General features: G+C 49.8%; 1 protein-coding gene across 5 annotated transcripts in view; it reads right to left on the bottom strand.

Annotated features, from left to right (window-relative positions):
- The window catches only part of LOC130117043 (cytotoxic and regulatory T-cell molecule), a 28,488-nt gene extending 6,591 nt beyond the window's left edge, over positions 1-21,897 (bottom strand). The window contains exons 1-8 of one of the 5 annotated variants that reach the window (XM_056285180.1): positions 20,992-21,896; positions 13,304-13,483; positions 9,515-9,655; positions 7,436-7,588; positions 5,438-5,557; positions 4,221-4,382; positions 3,445-3,678; positions 159-233 (exon numbers count right to left, since the gene is read on the bottom strand). In XM_056285180.1, coding sequence (XP_056141155.1) covers positions 159-233; positions 3,445-3,678; positions 4,221-4,382; positions 5,438-5,557; positions 7,436-7,588; positions 9,515-9,655; positions 13,304-13,349 — 931 coding nt within the window. In that variant the 5' untranslated portion in view covers positions 13,350-13,483; positions 20,992-21,896. Of the gene's footprint in view, positions 1-158; positions 234-3,444; positions 3,679-4,220; positions 4,383-5,437; positions 5,558-7,435; positions 7,589-9,514; positions 9,656-13,303; positions 13,484-20,991 lie in introns of all 5 variants that reach the window. The other 4 variants (XM_056285181.1, XM_056285183.1, XM_056285185.1 and 1 more) reach the window with 4 other exon arrangements.

The raw sequence follows: 21,897 nt of genomic DNA, 5'->3' as shown, positions 1-21,897 counted from the left end.
TAGAATAAACTGTCGGTAGTTGTAGGTATCAGGAATCACCACTAGGTGGCAGTAGAAATAATCAATTTGGCAACAGCATGGGGTGGTGGGGCTACAAAGCTACCCAGGCGTGTCTGGAGGGATGGACGTATTGCGAGTTCAGGGGTCACTGTATCTACCTGTCGTGCTCTGGACCTCACTGACGGTTTCATGTGGAGTCCCCCCTGAGGCAGACACGGGGCTTGCTGCGTCATCTAGAAAGAACGAAAGGCAGGCGGATTAATAAATAATTATGGCATTGGCACTAACATGTTGAACATTTGATATAAATATTTCAAATAATTTCAAATACTTTATAGATAATCTTACGAATCATCTGACAACATGATGTGTTCATGGCCCAGTTATGTTTGGGGAATATAGGACATCTTTTAAAATGGGACTTTAATTTTTTTTCGTCTATTTCAACTACAAAGTGTCATGGGGAAGATATTATTCCTATTTAATAATGCCTGCATACATGCTCACTAATCCAGGTACGATAATCAGAGAAAGTTGAATAAGTTCATCTGGACACAAGGTTTACTGAGCGAGAAATGTTACCTGCAGTCTGAACCCCACTCTCACTACAACACCGTGGCATAATGACTGAACCCCACTCTCACTACAACACAGTGGCATAATGACTGAACCCCACTCTCACTACAACACCGTGGCATAATGACTGAACCCCACTCTCACTACAACACCGTGGCATAATGTCTGAACCCCACTCTCACTACAACACCGTGGCATAATGTCTGAACCCCACTCTCACTACAACACCGTGGCATAATGTCTGAACCCCACTCTCACTACAACACAGTGGCATAATGTCTGAACCCCACTCTCACTACAACACCGTGGCATAATGTCTGAACCCCACTCTCACTACAACACAGTGGCATAATGACTGAACCCCACTCTCACTACAACACAGTGGTATAATGACTGAACCCCACTCTCACTACAACACAGTGGCATAATGTCTGAACCCCACTCTCACTACAACACAGTGGCATAATGTCTGAACCCCACTCTCACTACAACACCGTGGCATAATGTCTGAACCCCACTCTCACTACAGCACCGTGGCATAATGACTGAACCCCACTCTCACTACAACACAGTGGCATAATGACTGAACCCCACTCTCACTACAACACCGTGGCATAATGACTGAACCCCACTCTCACTACAACACCGTGGCATAATGACTGAACCCCACTCTCACTACAACACAGTGGCATAATGACTGAACCCCACTCTCACTACAACACAGTGGCATAATGACTGAACCCCACTCTCACTACAACACCGTGGCATAATGACTGAACCCCACTCTCACTACAACACAGTGGCATAATGACTGAACCCCACTCTCACTACAACACCGTGGCATAATGACTGAACCCCACTCTCACTACAACACCGTGGCATAATGACTGAACCCCACTCTCACTACAACACAGTGGCATAATGACTGAACCCCACTCTCACTACAACACAGTGACATAATGACTGAACCCCACTCTCACTACAACACCGTGGCATAATGTCTGAACCCCACTCTCACTACAACACCGTGGCATAATGTCTGAACCCCACTCTCACTACAACACAGTGGCATAATGACTGAACCCCACTCTCACTACAACACAGTGGCATAATGACTGAACCCCACTCTCACTACAACACCGTGGCATAATGACTGAACCCCACTCTCACTACAACACCGTGGCATAATGACTGAACCCCACTCTCACTACAACACCGTGGCATAATGTCTGAACCCCACTCTCACTACAACACCGTGGCATAATGTCTGAACCCCACTCTCACTACAACACAGTGGCATAATGTCTGAACCCCACTCTCACTACAACACAGTGGCATAATGTCTGAACCCCACTCTCACTGCAACACAGTGGCATAATGACTGAACCCCACTCTCACTACAACACAGTGGCATAATGTCTGAACCCCACTCTCACTACAACACAGTGGCATAATGACTGAACCCCACTCTCACTACAACACAGTGGCATAATGACTGAACCCCACTCTCACTACAACACAGTGGCATAATGTCTGAACCCCACTCTCACTACAACACCGTGGCATAATGTCTGAACCCCACTCTCACTACAACACAGTGGCATAATGACTGAACCCCACTCTCACTACAACACCGTGGCATAATGACTGAACCCCACTCTCACTACAACACCGTGGCATAATGACTGAACCCCACTCTCACTACAACACCGTGGCATAATGTCTGAACCCCACTCTCACTACAACACCGTGGCATAACACAGAGGATTGAGGAATAGTTGCAATCACAGCATTGTAAGGGGCCTAAGAGTGCATCTGTCACTGTGTGTGTGTGTGTGTGTGTGTGTGTGTGTGTGTGTGTGTGTGTGTGTGTGTGTGTGTGTGTGTGTGTGTGTGTTGTGTGTGTGTGTGTGTGTGTGTGTGTGTGTGTGTGTGTGTGTGTGTGTGTGTGTGTGTGTGTGTGTGTGTGTGTGTGTGTGTGTCCTGAATTGCCGCCTTGTCATGGTGGAGAAGCTTGTGTGTACAAGAGCTATGCCGAGCTTTGTGTGTACAAGAGCTATGCCATCTGGAGCTTGGCTCCTGGTAGGGCCCCCCAAGACCGACAGGTCAAGAGGGGGGTTCCAGATGGAGCACGATCCAACCAAGACCTCAACGGTGGAACTGGCAGAAGATGTCTCCGGGTCACAACGGCAGTGAAGGTGGATGAAGGCTGCAACAGAGGGTGGTCCCCAATCGTCTTGGTTCTCCATGCCATTGGACTCTGGCCACCCCCTGCCAAGGACGGTGTGGTGGCTGCAGGAGCATCAGCCTCTCCACATAAAAAGCTGTCACACACAGGTGTCCCCCCCCCCTCCCCCCGCAAGGACTTTTGCCTCCCGAAACAAGTCCTTTACTCTCAGCTCGTGACAGGACGCCATGCTCCAGGAGGACAAAAGAAGCGATATAAAGATATCACCAAGGGCCACATCTAAACATCTGGCATTGGACTGAACCCCTGGGAACAAGCAGGGAGGCCTGGAGACCGGCTGTCTGTGAGGGTGCTGGGCACTACAACCATCACCTCCACTGTGCTGCTGAAAACAAGCAGACTCAGAAAGGAGCGAGTTACCAGAAAGTCCCAAACCACGTCCTCAACCACTTCTTCACACCCTCGCCCACATTGCCCCAAAACACGCGGCTCCGGGATCGGCCTCTACGCCCACCTTAAGACCCACAAGGACCCAGAAGGAGGACAGTCGTGCCCGACCTCGAGTGACCGCCGATGATGTGGGTGTATGTACGCGTGTGGAGGATGTGGTGTTGAGTCTAATGGGAATGTGTAGAGTAAGAAGAGGGCATCATTCTCCTGACAGAAACATATTTCCTTACTCGTAGAGCCCAGATGTTTTCTCGTGGAGGACGTAACAGCCGCAGGCTCGTCGCCGCTCACAGCAGACAAGCTTATCGAGCCCTCGGATGACGGCCAGTACAAGCGTGATGTTGTCGATGTCTCCGTGGTCTCCTTTGCTCCCGGGCTCTGGGTCGGCGCCGGCGGGGTGGCGGCTGGGCTATGTGGTTTAGTTGTAGGGGATCTGGTTGAGGCTGTGTTTGGGAGCTTTTTGGCTGTAATGGACAGAAGTTTAAAATATGTCATCATAATATTACAGAGATTTGTTAAAACTGACACGGTATTAACATCCAAGCGTAGCACATTGTGGCTCCCTCTGCTCTTTGTGGGACCCACGCCGGTATGTTAGGGGCAGTTTCCATGTGTGTGGGGGGGGGGGGGAATTCCACTGGAACAAGACCAACGAGCCTTACAAGTTTTAAAAACAGACTTGAAGAAAATCAGTCTATTTACAGCTAAACGTAAAGAGGAAACTGATGGATTGTATTTGTGCGGTCAGGTTTCACTGAGTCAGACTCGGTGTGTCACGGCAAAGCCAGCAGCCCCGAGAGAAATATCCCGCAGATCCAACGTGCTTTCCCCTTTTGAGACGAAACAAGAAGTTCCTCAAACACAACCCTGTATGGAGAAGTGCTTGTGCGTAAACAGATGGGGTTTTCGTTGAAACTAGAACCGCCTCCTCCACTTATTCTCTCATCTGCCAACTATGTTGAGTCTCGTTCTTTAACTGCGGAGTTCTTAAACTGTGAATACTCACAGTCTTTTCCAATCACGACAAAGTTCATCAGGGGTTCAGTGTGCAGGGCGGGATGGTGCACAAGGCATTTCACCACAGCTCTCCTCCTTGGCGTCTGGATTTGTATGGTATCCCCAGCCAGATATGTTCTTGTTCCGTTTTCAAAGTGGTGATAGGCCTTCCCTGTCAAGTGGGAAATAATGAATCACTGCCATCAGTAAACGAAGTAATTACGAGCTGAGAGGAACATGTACGTTTACACAAAACCCAGTAAGGACAAATGCAAAGTATCATTGTGTCCCATTGTGACTTTACAGTATCTTGAAAATTTAAGGTTCGGGCAGCAGAATTAAGAAAATCTGAGACATCGCTGCATTAAGGTGTACTCGTGAAAATTGTTTATTATTAAATCAAAATATAATCAATCAATTATTAAATTGTTATTATATAAAATGATGTAATAATTGTTTTAAAAATAATTGTCATTTAATTTTTTTAATTAATTTTTACAAATTTATTTTAAAAATAAATCAACATTAGTATTAATAATAGTTTAATAATGAATGATTATGGGAACACTAAAGTTCACGTGTACTTGTAGATACATAAGAGAGAGTTTCCCACTGATGAGGACGTGTGGTTTCAGCAAAGGGCCGTGTTCCTAGTGACCGACACCGTTTGAAGAGGGTCCGGTGGGTAGGAGTCAGCACTATGCAGTACTGAGGGGAGGGGATTAAAAGGGCTGAATTTGGGGCCTTTTCAGACAATGGGCTCACTGTGGTGTGCATCTCACTGAACATGTAATTTCTGCCATTGTGTATAACTAGTAGTAGTATTTCTGCCATTGTGTATAACTAGTAGTAGTATTTCTGCCATTGTGTATAACTAGTAGTAGTATTTCTGCCATTGTGTATAACTAGTAGTAGTATTTCTGCCATTGTGTATAACTAGTAGTAGTATTTCTGCCATTGTGTATAACTAGTAGTAGTATCTCTGCCATTGTGTATAACTAGTAGCAGTATTTCTGCCATTGTGTATAACTAGTAGTAGTATTTCTGCCATTGTGTATAACTAGTAGCAGTATTTCTGCCATTGTGTATAACTAGTAGTAGTATTTCTGCCATTGTGTATAACTAGTAGTAGTATTTCTGCCATTGTGTATAACTAGTAGTAGTATTTCTGTATTTGCTATTTTTCTCATCCATTTAATCTAAAAAAAAAAAATCCTAAAAACTTACCAGCAACTTCAATCCTGTTTCCCAGGCCCCAGGAGATGCGGGGAGGATGGTGATTTCCCTCCGCTGTGCATTTGATGGCCCATTTCCCACCGTGTTTCACTACGTCCATTTTTGGTGGGCCTTTAAGCAGAAGAGCAGAGCCCGTCTTGTTATAGCAGCAGCCGTGCTCACCGGGAAGTGGTACTTGTTAATAAAACAGCACTTGTGCGGCGTCACAGAGACGACAGCACTGGGTCAATAGTATGAAGTCACATTCCCACCCATGCAGGACGGCTCACCCACCAGCTTGGACAAGGTCTCTGCAGACAGTTTCCCACCCATGCAGGACTGCTCCACCCACCAGCTTTGACAAGGTCTCTGCAGACAGTTTCCCACCCATGCAGGACGGCTCCACCCACCAGCTAAACAACGTCTCTGCAGACAGTTTCCCACCCATGCAGGACTGCTCCACCCACCAGCTTGGACAAGGTCTCTGCAGACAGTTTCCCACCCATGCAGGACTGCTCCACCCACCAGCTTGGACAAGGTCTCTGCAGACAGTTTCCCACCCATGCAGGACTGCTCCACCCACCAGCTAAACAACGTCTCTGCAGACAGTTTCCCACCCATGCAGGACGGCTCACCCACCAGCTAAACAAGGTCTCTGCAGACAGTTTCCCACCCATGCAGGACTGCTCCACCCACCAGCTTGGACAAGGTCTCTGCAGACAGTTTCCCACCCATGCAGGACTGCTCCACCCACCAGCTAAACAACGTCTCTGCAGACAGTTTCCCACCCATGCAGGACGGCTCACCCACCAGCTTTGACAAGGTCTCTGCAGACAGTTTCCCACCCATGCAGGACTGCTCCACCCACCAGCTTGGACAAGGTCTCTGCAGACAGTTTCCCACCCATGCAGGACTGCTCCACCCACCAGCTTGGACAAGGTCTCTGCAGACAGTTTCCCACCCATGCAGGACGGCTCACCCACCAGCTAAACAACGTCTCTGCAGACAGTTTCCCACCCATGCAGGACTGCTCCACCCACCAGCTAAACAACGTCTCTGCAGACAGTTTCCCACCCATGCAGGACTGCTCCACCCACCAGCTTGGACAAGGTCTCTGCAGACAGTTTCCCACCCATGCAGGACAGCTCACCCACCAGCTTGGACAAGGTCTCTGCAGACAGTTTCCCACCCATGCAGGACTGCTCCACCCACCAGCTAAACAACGTCTCTGCAGACAGTTTCCCACCCATGCAGGACTGCTCCACCCACCAGCTTTGACAACGTCTCTGCAGACAGTTTCCCACCCATGCAGGACGGCTCACCCACCAGCTAAACAACGTCTCTGCAGACAGTTTCCCACCCATGCAGGACTGCTCCACCCACCAGCTTGGACAACGTCTCTGCAGACAGTTTCCCACCCATGCAGGACTGCTCCACCCACCAGCTTTGACAACGTCTCTGCAGACAGTTTCCCACCCATGCAGGACGGCTCACCCACCAGCTAAACAACGTCTCTGCAGACAGTTTCCCACCCATGCAGGACTGCTCCACCCACCAGCTTGGACAACGTCTCTGCAGACAGTTTCCCACCCATGCAGGACTGCTCCACCCACCAGCTAAACATCGTCTCTGCAGACAGTTTCCCACCCATGCAGGACGGCTCCACCCACCAGCTAAACAACGTCTCTGCAGACAGTTTCCCACTCATGCAGGACTGCTCCACCCACCAGCTAAACAAGGTCTCTGCAGACAGTTTCCCACCCATGCAGGACTGCTCCACCCACCAGCTAAACAAGGTCTCTGCAGACAGTTTCCCACCCATGCAGGACGTCTCACCCACCAGCTTGGACAACGTCTCTGCAGACAGTTTCCCACCCATGCAGGACGGCTCCACCCACCAGCTTCGACAACGTCTCTGCAGACTGTTAAATAGTGAAATAAGCAAACCCACACCAAATGAAGGGCACACGGCCGGGGAGCTGTGACACCCCCCTTAAACACCACACCTACCCAACACCGTCACCTCCACCATCTTCTCCACGACGCCGTGCTTGTACTGATGGCACGTGTAGTTGCCTCCGTCGCTGAACGAGACGTCCGACACGCTGACGGTGAACTGCGTGTTGGACAGCTTGTCTATGCTGTAGCGCTTGTCCTTCAGAACTGGGAAACATCGGCGGGGGAAAGAAAAGCAGATTCAAGACACATTCTGTGGACGCAGAAACACCCCTGGGAGCTAGATGGTCCCCAACGGGTTCTTCTGGACCCCCGGTACGGGGAGAACCAGCAAGCACACAGTACACAGTTCAGCTGATCTGTATGGGAAATGTCCCATGGCAGGGTTACTTTCTTACAGTCTACTACAGTACTACAGTACTACAGTACTGTAGTACTGTAGTACTGTAGTACTACTACATGGCAGGGTTACTTTCTTACAGTCTACTACATGACAGAGTTAGTTTCTTACAGTCTACTACAGTACTACAGTACTACAGTACTACTACATGGCAGGGTTACTTTCTTACAGTCTACTACAGTACTAAAGTACTACAGTACTGTAGTACTGTAGTACTGTAGTACTACTACATGACAGGGTTACTTTCTTACAGTCTACTACATGACAGGGTTAGTTTCTTACAGTCTACTACAGTACTACAGTACTACAGTACTACAGTACTGTAGTACTGTAGTACTGTAGTAGACTGTAAGAAAGTAACCCTGCCATGTAGTAGTACTGTAGTACTGTAGTACTGTAGTAGACTGTAAGAAAGTAACCCTGTCATGTAGTAGTACTGTACTGTACTACTACAGTACTGTAGTAGTACAGTACAGTACTACAAAATTGTTAAAAACATAAATGTGACCGTTTCGGGTGTGCACCAGGAGGATGAGATGGAACTGAAAGAGCAGTTTGTAAGGCGACCTTTAAATACCTTTATATTTATCTGTGTGTAGATACAAGCCCTGTACACACACACACACACACACACACACACACACACACACACACACACACACACACACACACACACACACACACACAGGGCTTGCATCTATGTGTGAGTGTATCTGAGACAGATATACACAGGTCTTGTGTGCGTACGTGTAGCTGTGTGTGTGTGTGTGTGTGTGTGTGTTAGTGTGTGTGTGTGTGTGTGTGTGTGTGTGTTAGTGTGTGTAATGTGTGTATCAGTGTGCATGTGATGACGGAATGGAAATTGTCGTGTATGTGAAGAAATGGCCGTAAAGGGAAAGAAAGAGTGTGTGTGTGTGTGTGTGGGTGGGTGTCTGCATACTGTATGAGGAGGTTCATGTGAAGTGTGTGTCTGTGAGAGGCACAGAGACGTTCAGGTAACCATAGTAACGGAGCTATATATTGATGATATATCTACTGTGCATAAACCATAAAGCCATCTTCTCAATTCCTCTCCTGTCAGCCACTGACTTGTGGGTCGAGGCTGAAACTGGAGAGAACCTTTAGTTGCTCTTTCTGTCTCCCCTTTCCTCCCCAGTTGTGCCCGGCCAATCACCCCCCTCTCCCCAGCCGTCCCGGTCTCTGCTGCCCCACCCCCTCTGCTGCTCCACCCTCTCCCCAGCCGTCCCGGTCTCTGCTGCCCCACCCCCTCTGCTGCTCCACCCTCTCCCCAGCCATCCCGGTCTCTGCTCCACCCCCTCTGCTGATCCGGGGAGGCCTGCAGACTACCACGTGTCTCCTCCCATACATGTGGAGTCACCAGCCACTTCTTCTCACCTGACAGTGAGGAGTTTCACCAGGGGGACGTAGCGCATGGGAGGATCACACTATTCCCCCCACTTCCCCCTCCCCCCTGAACAGGTGCCCCAACTGACCAGAGGAGGCGCTAGTGCAGCGACCAGGACACATACCCACATCCGGCTTCCCACCCACAGACACAACCAATTGTGTCTGTAGGGACGCCCGACCAAGCCGGAGGTAACACGGGGATTCGAACCAGCGACCCCCATGTTGGTAGGCGACAGAACAGACCGCCACGCCACCCGGACGCCCTTTGCTGCTGTCTCTACAAATATCGGTACGACTGGGAGACATGGTGCATGTATTAGCCTCACCTCTATCGCGGTTGAAGAACATCAGGTATCCCTCAGGGTTCTTCCACTCCACATGGGCCCTGTGAGCTTGTGTCACGGGACACGTCAGGGTCAGCGTCTCGCCCTCCATTACAGTCACATGCTGCCATGTGGCTAGGGATGCTGGAACCAGAACAGCACTTCATTATGTCCAACACACACACACGTCCTTATGTCCAACACACACACACGTCCTTATGTCCAACACACACACTTCATTATGTCCAACACACACACACTTCATTATGTCCAACACACACACGCCATTATGTCCAACACACACACGTCATTATGTCCAACACACACACTTCATTATGTCCAACACACACACACGTCCTTATGTCCAACACACACACACGTCCTTATGTCCAACACACACACGTCCTTATGTCCAACACACACACACGTCATTATGTCCAACACACACACACGTCCTTATGTCCAACACACACACGTCATTATGTCCAACACACACACACGTCATTATGTCCAACACACACACGTCATTATGTCCAACACACACACACGTCATTATGTCCAACACACACACGTCATTATGTCCAACACACACACGTCATTATGTCCAACACACACACACGTCCTTATGTCCAACACACACACTTCATTATGTCCAACACACACACTTCATTATGTCCAACACACACACACGTCCTTATGTCCAACACACACGCCATTATGTCCAACACACACACGTCCTTATGTCCAACACACACACTTCATTATGTCCAACACACACACGTCATTATGTCCAACACACACGTCATTATGTCCAACACACACGTCATTATGTCCAACACACACACTTCATTATGTCCAACACACACACACGTCCTTATGTCCAACACACACGTCATTATGTCCAACACACACACGTCCTTATGTCCAACACACACACGTCATTATGTCCAACACACACACGTCCTTATGTCCAACACACACACGCCATTATGTCCAACACACACACTTCATTATGTCCAACACACACACGTCATTATGTCCAACACACACACGTCCTTATGTCCAACACACACACGTCCTTATGTCCAACACACACACGTCATTATGTCCAACACACACACGTCATTATGTCCAACACACACACACGTCATTATGTCCAACACACACACTTCATTATGTCCAACACACACGTCCTTATGTCCAACACACACACGTCATTATGTCCAACACACACACGTCCTTATGTCCAACACACACACGCCATTATGTCCAACACACACACGTCATTATGTCCAACACACACACGTCCTTATGTCCAACACACACACGTCCTTATGTCCAACACACACACGTCCTTATGTCCAACACACACACGTCCTTATGTCCAACACACACACGTCCTTATGTCCAACACACACACGTCCTTATGTCCAACACACACACGTCCTTATGTCCAACACACACACGTCATTATGTCCAACACACACACTTCATTATGTCCAACACACACACGTCCTTATGTCCAACACACACACTTCATTATGTCCAACACACACACTTCATTATGTCCAACACACACACGTCATTATGTCCAACACACACACGTCATTATGTCCAACACACACACACGTCATTATGTCCAACACACACACGTCATTATGTCCAACACACACACGTCCTTATGTCCAACACACACACTTCATTATGTCCAACACACACACGTCATTATGTCCAACACACACACGTCATTATGTCCAACACACACACACGTCATTATGTCCAACACACACACGTCATTATGTCCAACACACACACGTCATTATGTCCAACACACACACGTCATTATGTCCAACACACACACACTTCATTATGTCCAACACACACACGTCCTTATGTCCAACACACACACGTCATTATGTCCAACACACACACGTCATTATGTCCAACACACACACGTCATTATGTCCAACACACACACGTCATTACGTCCAACACACACACGTCATTATGTCCAACACACACACTTCATTATGTCCAACACACACACGTCATTACGTCCAACACACACACTTCATTATGTCCAACACACACACGTCATTATGTCCAACACACACACTTCATTATGTCCAACACACACACGTCATTACGTCCAACACACACACTTCATTATGTCCAACACACACACGTCATTATGTCCAACACACACACTTCATTATGTCCAACACACACACTTCATTATGTCCAACACACACACTTCATTATGTCCAACACACACAGGTCATTATGTCCAACACACACACTTCATTATGTCCAACACACACACTTCATGTACAGTGTTCAGTGTCTCGCACGACTCAGAGGCCAGAACGTCCCTCGTGGGAACGGCCACTTGAAGGCCTCCTCCTCCTCCTCCTCCTCCTCCTCCTCCTCCTCAGGAGGAGGCCTAACAGACTTGTTTTTTGGCCCGTTTCGTATTCAGAGGCGTCCGTGGGCAACCTCGCCGCTTGTCAGTCGTGACTCACCGCCGACTGTGCTACCGCCTGGGGGCTGCAAAGGTCACTCCGGTGCTCCATGGGGGGGGGGGGGGTGCGGAGGTGGCAGGGCAGTGACAGAGGAAAAGGAGTGAGCGAGTGAAACGTGTCGGCGTGCATCATCTAGCAAAACGAAGCAGCCCACTGTCACACATCTACCACTTTTCTGCTGCACTTCCTGTTTGCCAGGAAGCTATGTGGTCAGTCCCCCCTGTGGTGAAAGAGAAAGTATGGGGGTACGTCTGAACGGGTGGAAGCACCGCCGTAGCTGTGCGCCGTACAAATCGGCCCCTTTTTCTTTCCGATGGTGTGAGAATGACGAGGCGCCTGGAAAAAGTGTGCAGGGGCCAGTTGCTGGTGGGCTCACGCGGTGACGCTGAGGTCCCCGGGGCCCCGGCTGGTTCTCCCCCCGCCGTGGGTGGGGTGTTCACTTCACCTGCTGGCACCGCTCACTAAAGGCAGTAGCACGTGCTCTCCCCTCTGACTTTTATCTGACGTGGGCCAGTCTAGTTCGGCGAGACAGGCGAGCCTACCGTCCGGACCGTTCTGGACCGTCCGGACCGTTCTGGACCGTTCAGACCGTTCTGGACCGTTGGGACCGTCGGGACCGTTGGGACCGTCGGGACCGTTCTGGACCGTTCGGACCGTTCGGACCGTTCTGGACCGTTCCGGACACTCGTGCCCCCACGCTCCACTGTGCCAGCAGCAGCTGGCAGCCTGCAGGATTCCTGCGGGTCGTCTCTCACCATGCCACATGTCAAGCCCCCCGACCGGACAATACAGACATTTCCACAGAACCGACTCAGCCAGTGTTGTGACCTTCTGCTTTCACTTAATGACTCATGGAAGTCAGCATGAGGTGTATACAAATGTGTGACGAGCACGTCCCGTTAACGAGACGCCTGCCCGAGCCGCGGCCATTCAGGCCGTCAGTCCAGCAGCACCGCTGTAGCGCTTCTCCAGCGGCCACGGCCGGTCCACTGCGTCTTACTAGACATTGTCAGCCTGCAGATGCTGTTGGGTTTTACATTTATGTTCGTCTTATTCCGTACTTCTTAGGAAATGTATGTTCAGGCCCAACATAAAGCACGTCGAACTGCCTTGTGTCAGAAATACACCGTACCGACACACTTGCTCACATCAAGACAGCTTATTGACCAAGCCGGTGCACGTACAGCTTTCACTGTGTACCATAAACACAAAGAGGTCCTAACACCACTACTCCTGAAGTGTGACGTGAAGTGTTCAGTGAAGCACTCACCCTTTATGAACAACACCAAGAAGCTCAGATGCAGCTTTGGGGCCATCTCACTCAGGAACAAGCTCACAGCGCTGCGCTTGGCGCCGCTTCCTCAACATTTCTCCTTTTGTACCACTAGTCAGGGACCTTCCGTGACATCACATCTCAGGCACCGGGCGGGCATGTGGTTTCCAGAGACTTCTGATACAGGAGGATGTCACGTGTTACATCAAATGACAGAGTATAAGGCAGCAGGGTTAAATCACAGAGCACATCCTCTTTCATCCTTTCAGCGGTACTGAGAACATGTTGAGAAGATGCGGCCGAGGCTGAGCTTTATCTGTATGCTTGGATAGGTTGCTGTGCTGCCTGGCCCCGAGTTAGCCGTGAGGGCCACACGCTGAGCCCGGCTGCTGGGGGGGGGGGGGACTATATGGGTCATCTACATATCAGCTGTGTATAACTGTGTAATAACTCTCTGCTATGTTGTGCAGAACAGCAGGCTGTTTCCCTGTGCAGACTATAGGCAGTATCTATCCCAGTACCTACACATTTAAAATAGCCGAATGTTGAGTTTTAACTGACAATGTAGTATTATAAATAGGGCGGCACGGTGGCCCGCTGGTCAGCCCTGCTGCCTCACAGCAAGAAGGTCCTGGGTTCGAACCCGGTAGGTACAGTGCGTACCACATCAGGCTGAGTCCTTACCGCAGCGGCCCGGGTTCGAATCCAGCCCAGGCCCTTCGCTGCATGTCATCCTCCCTCCCTCTCTCTCTCTCTCTCTCTGTCTCCCCTGTCTCGCTCTCTCTTCTGACACTGTCAAATAAAGCAGAAAATGCCGAAAAAATCATCTTTAAAAAAACCCAATGTCAAATAAAGTGGCTTGCTGTCTTTCTTCCTTTCTTTTTTCTTCTAACCCAAAAACGAGAATAAAAGAAACTACCCAGGAGGCAATTAGACAGGAAGTTCAGCAGTTTAGGGAAACAGAAACATGACAGTGGACAGTGACGTTTGGCATTGTGGCTGTAAGATGTTGAAACCTTCATGAAGCGTGTGTAATAAAACTCCCCCTTGCTGCATGGAGACACCCTGTGCTGGCCTGGCGGCCTGTCCAGGGTGTCCCCCCGCCTGCCGCCCAGTGGCTGCTGGGAGAGGCTCCAGCGTCCCGCCGTGACCCTGAGAGCAGGATAAACAGCTTGGATGATGGATGGATGGATGATGGATGGATGGATGATGGATGGATGGATGATGGATGGTGGATGGATGATGGATGGTGGATGGATGGATGGATGGATGGATGGATGGATGGTGGATGGATGGTGGACGGATGGTGGATGGATGGATGATGGATGATGGATGGATGGTGGATGGATGGATGGATGGTGGATGGATGGTGGACGGATGGTGGATGGATGGATGATGGATGATGGATGGATGGATGGATGATGGATGGATGGTGGACGGATGGTGGATGGATGGATGATGGATGATGGATGTATGATGGATGGATGGTGGATGGATGGATGGATGGATGGATGGATGGATGGTGGATGGATGGTGGACGGATGGTGGATGGATGGATGATGGATGGATGGATGGATGATGGATGGATGGTGGACGGATGATGGATGGATGGATGGTGGATGGATGATGGATGGATGATGGATGGATGGTGGATGGATGGATGGATGATGGATGGATGGATGGGTGGATGGATGATGGATGGATGATGGATGGATGGTGGATGGATGGATGATGGATGATGGATGGATGGATGGATGATGGATGGATGGATGGTGGATGGATGGATGGATGGATGATGGATGGATGGATGGATGATGGATGGATGGATGGTGGACGGATGATGGATGGATGGTGGATGGATGGATGATGGATGGATGATGGATGGATGGTGGATGGATGGATACTGCGTGTAACAGTATGAAACATGGTCAGTAGAGTCACCCTTGGGTTGTGTAAGTACAGGGTAGATTTCTTTTTTCTACTTTTGAGTAAGCAGCACATCACTCAGACCTCCACTACTAAAATGTTTGCCTGACAAATGTGAAGAGGCATCTCAAACAAAGAGGCACAGGCACCACGTGGCTAAACGTGAGAGCCCCCTCACAGAGAACGTACATATCACTCCGCTGATGATGAAAACGAGTTGCAGGTCCACTAGACATGTTCCTCAACGGGCTGCACGGTGCTGCTACACGGTGATACACGGTGTTACACGGTGATACACGGTGTTACACGGTGTTACACGGTGATACACGGTGTTACACGGTGCTACACGGTGATACACGGTGTTACACGGTGATACACGGTGTTACACGGTGCTACACGGTGTTACACGGTGATACACGGTGATACACGGTGATACACGGTGTTACACGGTGTTACACGGTGTTACACGGTGATACACGGTGATACACGGTGTTACACGGTGTTACACGGTGATACACGGTGTTACACGGTGTTACACGGTGATACACGGTGTTACACGGTGATACACGGTGCTACACGGTGCTACACGGTGTTACACGGTGCTACACGGTGATACACGGTGATACACGGTGTTACACGGTGATACACGGTGATACACGGTGTTACACGGTGATACACGGTGATACACGGTGTTACACGGTGATACACGGTGTTACACGGTGTTACACGGTGCTACACGGTGTTACACGGTGCTACACGGTGTTACACGGTGCTACACGGTGTTACACGGTGATACACGGTGCTACACGGTGCTACACGGTGTTACATGGTGCTACACGGTGTTACACGGTGCTACACGGTGATACACGGTGATACACGGTGTTACACGGTGATACACGGTGTTACACGGTGATACACGGTGTTACACGGTGCTACACGGTGCTACACGGTGATACACGGTGCTACACGGTGTTACACGGTGTTACACGGTGCTACACGGTGATACACGGTGATACACGGTGATACACGGTGTTACACGGTGATACACGGTGTTACACGGTGCTACACGGTGATACACGGTGATACACGGTGTTACACGGTGCTACACGGTGATACACGGTGTTACACGGTGATACACGGTGATACACGGTGTTACACGGTGATACACGGTGATACACGGTGTTACACGGTGATACACGGTGTTACACGGTGTTACACGGTGATACACGGTGTTACACGGTGTTACACGGTGCTACACGGTGTTACACGGTGATACACGGTGATACACGGTGTTACACGGTGATACACGGTGATACACGGTGATACACGGTGATACACGGTATTACACGGTGCTACACGGTGTTACACGGTGCTACACGGTGTTACACGGTGCTACACGGTGCTACACGGTGTTACACGGTGTTACACGGTGATACACGGTGATACACGTTGTTACACGGTGCTACACGGTGTTACACGGTGATACACGGTGTTACACGGTGCTACACGGTGTTACACGGTGCTACACGGTGTTACACGGTGATACACGGTGTTACACGTTGTTACACGGTGATACACGGTGTTACACGGTGTTACACGGTGTTACACGGTGATACACGGTGTTACACGGTGATACACGGTGATACACGGTGTTACACGGTGTTACACGGTGATACACGGTGATACACGGTGTTACACGGTGATACACGGTGTTACACGGTGATACACGGTGCTCCACGGTGTTACACGGTGATACACGGTACTACACGGTGCTACACGGTGTTACACGGTGATACACGGTGTTACACGGTGATACACGGTGATACACGGTGTTACACGGTGCTACACGGTGTTACACGGAGATTTGGGAATACCGACTGGCAAAAACACTACTTTCTGAGCTGTGAACACACAGGGGGGAAAATACAAGCAGGTTTTAAAAAAAAGTCTTTGTAAGATGCACGGCAAAGCTGTCTGACTTGAGCAAGCAGGGCTCTGCAAGCAGGGCTCTGCAAGCAGGGCTCTGCAAGCAGGGCTCTGCAAGCAGGGCTCTGCAAGCAGGGCTCTGCAAGCAGGGCTCTGCAAGCAGGGCTCTGCAAGTGTGCGTCAGTGTGACGGGGAGCTGGCTAATACGGGTTTAGAGCCGCAGCAAGGGCGAGCTCCCAGGCACGCGGCACCACACGTGTTCTGCCATGCACCGAAACCCCTCCATTTTTACTCTTAAAAGATTATCATTAGAAACAATTATGGCCAAAGATGGTACTGGTCTCTATGCTCTCTTTATATGAAGAGACCATATTGTGTATGACTAACCAGTAAAAAAAAACAACAACAACAACAATAAGGGGTTTAAAACACGGAAGTGTAACAGCAGCCCGGTCACGTGACAGCTAGGCTGGTCTGTCACGTGACACGCGGTGCAGCTGTGGTTTGTGGGGGGAAGGAAATTAAAATCGCGACTGTTACGATCATTTGCTTTTCCATCGCTTTTAGGCCCATGGAGAATGTGTTTTGATGGTGAACATGAGCACCGGCCTGTTGGATTTGAGCCTCATCAGACTGAGGCGAATCTGTGATTTGTGATATTGACCCATACAAATAAACCTGACTCGACTTGACACGAACAAGCCGACGCCTCACAGCAGCAGCTTGACTAAGCTACAGGGAAAGCTAGCTGCGCCGGCTAAGCTACAGGGAGAGCTAGCTGCGCCAGCTGAGCTAGTATAACCGCCGCTCGGCTAAAGGGTTAGACCCGTTAGTTAGGGACTAACGTGTCTTATTAGTAGTTTACACTAGCTGCGCCAGCTAAGCTACAGTGAGAGCTAGCTGCGCCAGCTAAGCTACAGGGAAAGCTAGCTGCGTCAGCTAAGCTACAGTGAGAGCTAGCTGCGTCAGCTAAGCTACAGTGAGAGCTAGCTGCGCCAGCTGAGCTAGTATAACCGCCGCTCGGCTAAAGGGTCAGACCCGTTAGCTAGGGACTAACGTGTCTTATTAGTAGTTTACACTAGCTGCGCCAGCTAAGCTACAGTGAGAGCTAGCTGCGCCAGCTAAGCTAGCTGCGCCAGCTACTAGCCATTAGCCTACAGTGCTACGCTGTGCTGGCCGGCCGGCCGGCGGCGGCGGTTCATTCCAGCAGGAACACAAGTCCGCCATCGGTTTGTAAACACGGCGCTTCAGGTGAGCGTCTGCTGGCGTAACAGCGGAGTGGAGTTGACAGGAAATACCGTGTTCGCGCCATTCTGAACGGCGGTTTTTAACAAGTTTGGGGGGAAGTTCTTTAAAATTCCCCGCACGACCAAAAGCACCCAGAACTTTCTCCGGTGTCGGGCCGGCCCCTCCTCCTCGGGTCTACGGAATCTGACCAATCAGAATGTGACAAATTACCGCCGACGTAAAAACTGACCCAGGGACGGGTGACAAGCCCCGGGCGACGCCACTTCCTCAAAGGCGCGAGCGGAAAGCCGACGTTAAAATCTGATCGTAGATCAGCTTGGCGCGGAGAGAAGGCGCTCGAAGCGCCTCGGCCGTCCCCCTGCAGGTGCGAGGCAGCTCCGGGACGTGATTGGCTGGTTCGACATCCGGAAGGTTCTGCAGGACGGGTTTCCCTCAGTCCTCGTCCTTCTGCTGGCACCGACGGCGAGAAGCCGGAGTCTGCGCCGCTGCTCAGGTAGGAGGCTGGCGCAAACATCCCAACACTGCATCGGCCGGCTGCTGTACTAAATGGCTTCACCGCAGCTTCTCGCGGTGGCCAAGCGGTCGCCCCAAGTAGCGCATGTGTCGGCCTGTGTCTCCGCTCGCACACAAGGCGTTTTGTGAAAAAATGTTTCGCTACAGGAAACGACATGACTTTTTAAACTGGTGTAACCGGTTATTTTGTATCAGTTTATTCGTAGCCTTGCATGAGAGGGTCAGTAACGCCACATGTATGACAGCCACGCCGCGGCTCGCCAGGCTACTGTGGTAACTTTGCGCATAGGTGCGGGCGGGCGCCCGGTGGACACTGCAGCAGGACGACGCTGTCCTTCAGGAGTCGTATGGGGGAGGTGTAAGCGCCTGTCCACCTCAGATGACCAGGGATCACCTGTCTGTCTCAGATGAGCAGGATCACCTGTCCACCTCAGATGACCAGGGATCACCTGTCTGTCTCAGATGACCAGGGATCACCTGTCCACCTCAGATGACCAGGGATCACCTGTCTGTCTCAGATGAGCAGGATCACCTGTCCACCTCAGATGACCAGGGATCACCTGTCTGTCTCAGATGACCAGGGATCACCTGTCTGTCTCAGATAAGCAGGATCACCTGTCCACCTCAGATGACCAGGGATCACCTGTCCACTTCAGATGACCAGGGATCACCTGTCCACCTCAGATGAGCAGGATCACCTGTCTGTCTCAGATGACCAGGGATCGTCTTCGATAAGTCGCTCAGTTGCACTGCTGCAGACATGCACGATAGGACACCGCATCCCGGTTTACCTGCTGCAGATAGATAAAAAGTTCTGTAGCAAATTCGGGGGACGACGCAACCACACGAACTGCCGCGGCCGGGAAGCGAACCCGTATCGCCCGCACCGCAGGAGACATCGCTAACCGCTCGACTAAAGGGTCAGACCCGCTAGCCAGCGGCCAGCGTGTCTTCTTATCCATGCACGTTACAGTACATTTTAAAACGACATATCTAATACACAGCGCGTTACATGTATTCAGACGAATTCAGTATTGCTATTGTTGTGTAATCGGCTTGGTTCCCTGTAAAACGGATTTCTCTTTTTAATCAACCTGTAAATGACCGCTAAATTACCTTGATATTGCCTTATGCAGCGACTGTTTACCTAGGCTATCATGGCAAACGATGTAGTGCTACAGTGCCCCCTTGTGGCTCGTTCCGCAATTTGGTGTACTTGTGAAAGATGGAACACGTGATTTGGCAATCAACACAATTATTGTTGATGGAAAGTTCTTTTTACATAAGAACAGATTCCTGAGAACTGAGCCAAATTTCTTCATGTTTCATAGAGAACTGTCATTATTTCCGTCCCTGAGGTTAAAGGAGAAGAAGAATGCTGTGGAACTCGGACTTGATAGAAGAACCCCTAGGACTTCCCTCCCTGTCATTTATTTATGTATTTAAGGTTATCTATTTAATTTTCTTCATTTTTTAAACTTTTATCCCCCCCCCTCTTTCTTTTGTTTTATGTGTTGTGTGTAGAATTTAAACGTGTCAATAAAAAAAAAACAACACAAATGTTGTTTTTTCCAGACTTCCGTTTTCTTCTCGTGGTGCATGGTCATTTTAGACATTGTCGAAGGTACGGTCAGAGTATGAAACTGAACTGGCCGTGTATCCTGTTCCTATGGTTGTATTCTGTAAGAGAGACACATTTATTTTGTGATTTTCTTTGTTGCCTTTGCGTTGTTTGTATCCATTATTTCTAAGAGCTCCAAACTAGGGAACACACAACAGGCTAGAAATAATGCTGGCAGGAAGGGCTGTCAGAACACCTTAAACTAGCGCCCTCGTTAGGCGGGGCGAGGTATGCAACATTGATTGTAGGCATTACTGTTAGAGGTGTGATTTATGTTCATGCAAGGAAAAAGAATTTCACTATTCAATTTGTTACAGTGCGTATCACGTTTGTATTCTGTCACTCACTCACTCGCTCACTCACCCGCTCACTCACCCACTCACTCGCTCCCTCACCCGCTCACTCACCCACTCACCTGCTCACTCACCCACCCACTCACCTGCTCCCTCACCCACTCACCCACTCCTCCAGCGTCGTCCTTGTGGGCGTTGCTGCTCGGGCCGCCTGCCTGATGCCGTTGCCCCATCTGCCCCATCTGCCCCTGTCTCTTATGGCGCTGAAAGTTTCAGCCATAGAGTGTCCTGTCCACTCCTTTAGGTTGTCCGTATACTTCATCCTGGGGCGGCCGCGTCCTCGTTTACCCTCCCTCTTCCCTTGTATGATGTCTCTTGTGAGGGAGCACTTTTTGTTTGGGCTAGAATGCCCCAAGAAGCTCATCGCTCTTTTAAAAGTGGCGCCATACAGTTCTCGTTTGACGCCAAGTTGTTGTAGGATGCTCTGATTGGTTCTTTTCTCTTGCCAGTTGATGTCGAAGAGTCTTCGGTAGAACCACGTTTCAGCAGATTGTATTCTATCTTTATCTGTTTGTCTCAATGTCCAGCCCTCTGCCCCCTGTGGCACAGTAGGCCGTATTATTGCCTTTAGAATTTGTATTTTTAGTCTGTTGGATAGGTCTTTGTCTTTCCAGATGTTTTTCAGTTGGATCAGTTTTGTTTCTGCAGTAAGAATAGGTGTTTGGATATCTGTGGAACAGTAGCCATCGGGAGGTTTTAAGGGGCCCAGGTATTTGAAGTGTTCAACTCTTTCAAGTTCTTCTTCACCTTCTATCTTGATGGGCTGGTATGTGCCTTTCCCAATGTGCATTACTTTGGTCTTTTTTGCGTTTAATTTCGTATTCTTTAGCTGGCCTTAGCTGCTTATGTTGTCGAGGAGGTTCGTTATTTCTTCATGGTTGTTTCCACAGAGAGCCGTGTCGTCTGTGTATCTCAGGTTTGATATTTTTCTGCCTCCGACTTTTGATTCCTGAATTCTCGACTTCTGCTTCTCTCATGTCTGCTCAGTGTAGATACTGAAGAGA

The sequence above is a fragment of the Lampris incognitus genome, chromosome 8 (genome assembly GCF_029633865.1).
Source record: "Lampris incognitus isolate fLamInc1 chromosome 8, fLamInc1.hap2, whole genome shotgun sequence".
Taxonomy (NCBI): domain Eukaryota; kingdom Metazoa; phylum Chordata; class Actinopteri; order Lampriformes; family Lampridae; genus Lampris; species Lampris incognitus.
The sequence above is the reverse complement of the archived record's forward strand: the minus strand, read 5'-3'. Positions and strand labels throughout refer to the sequence as shown.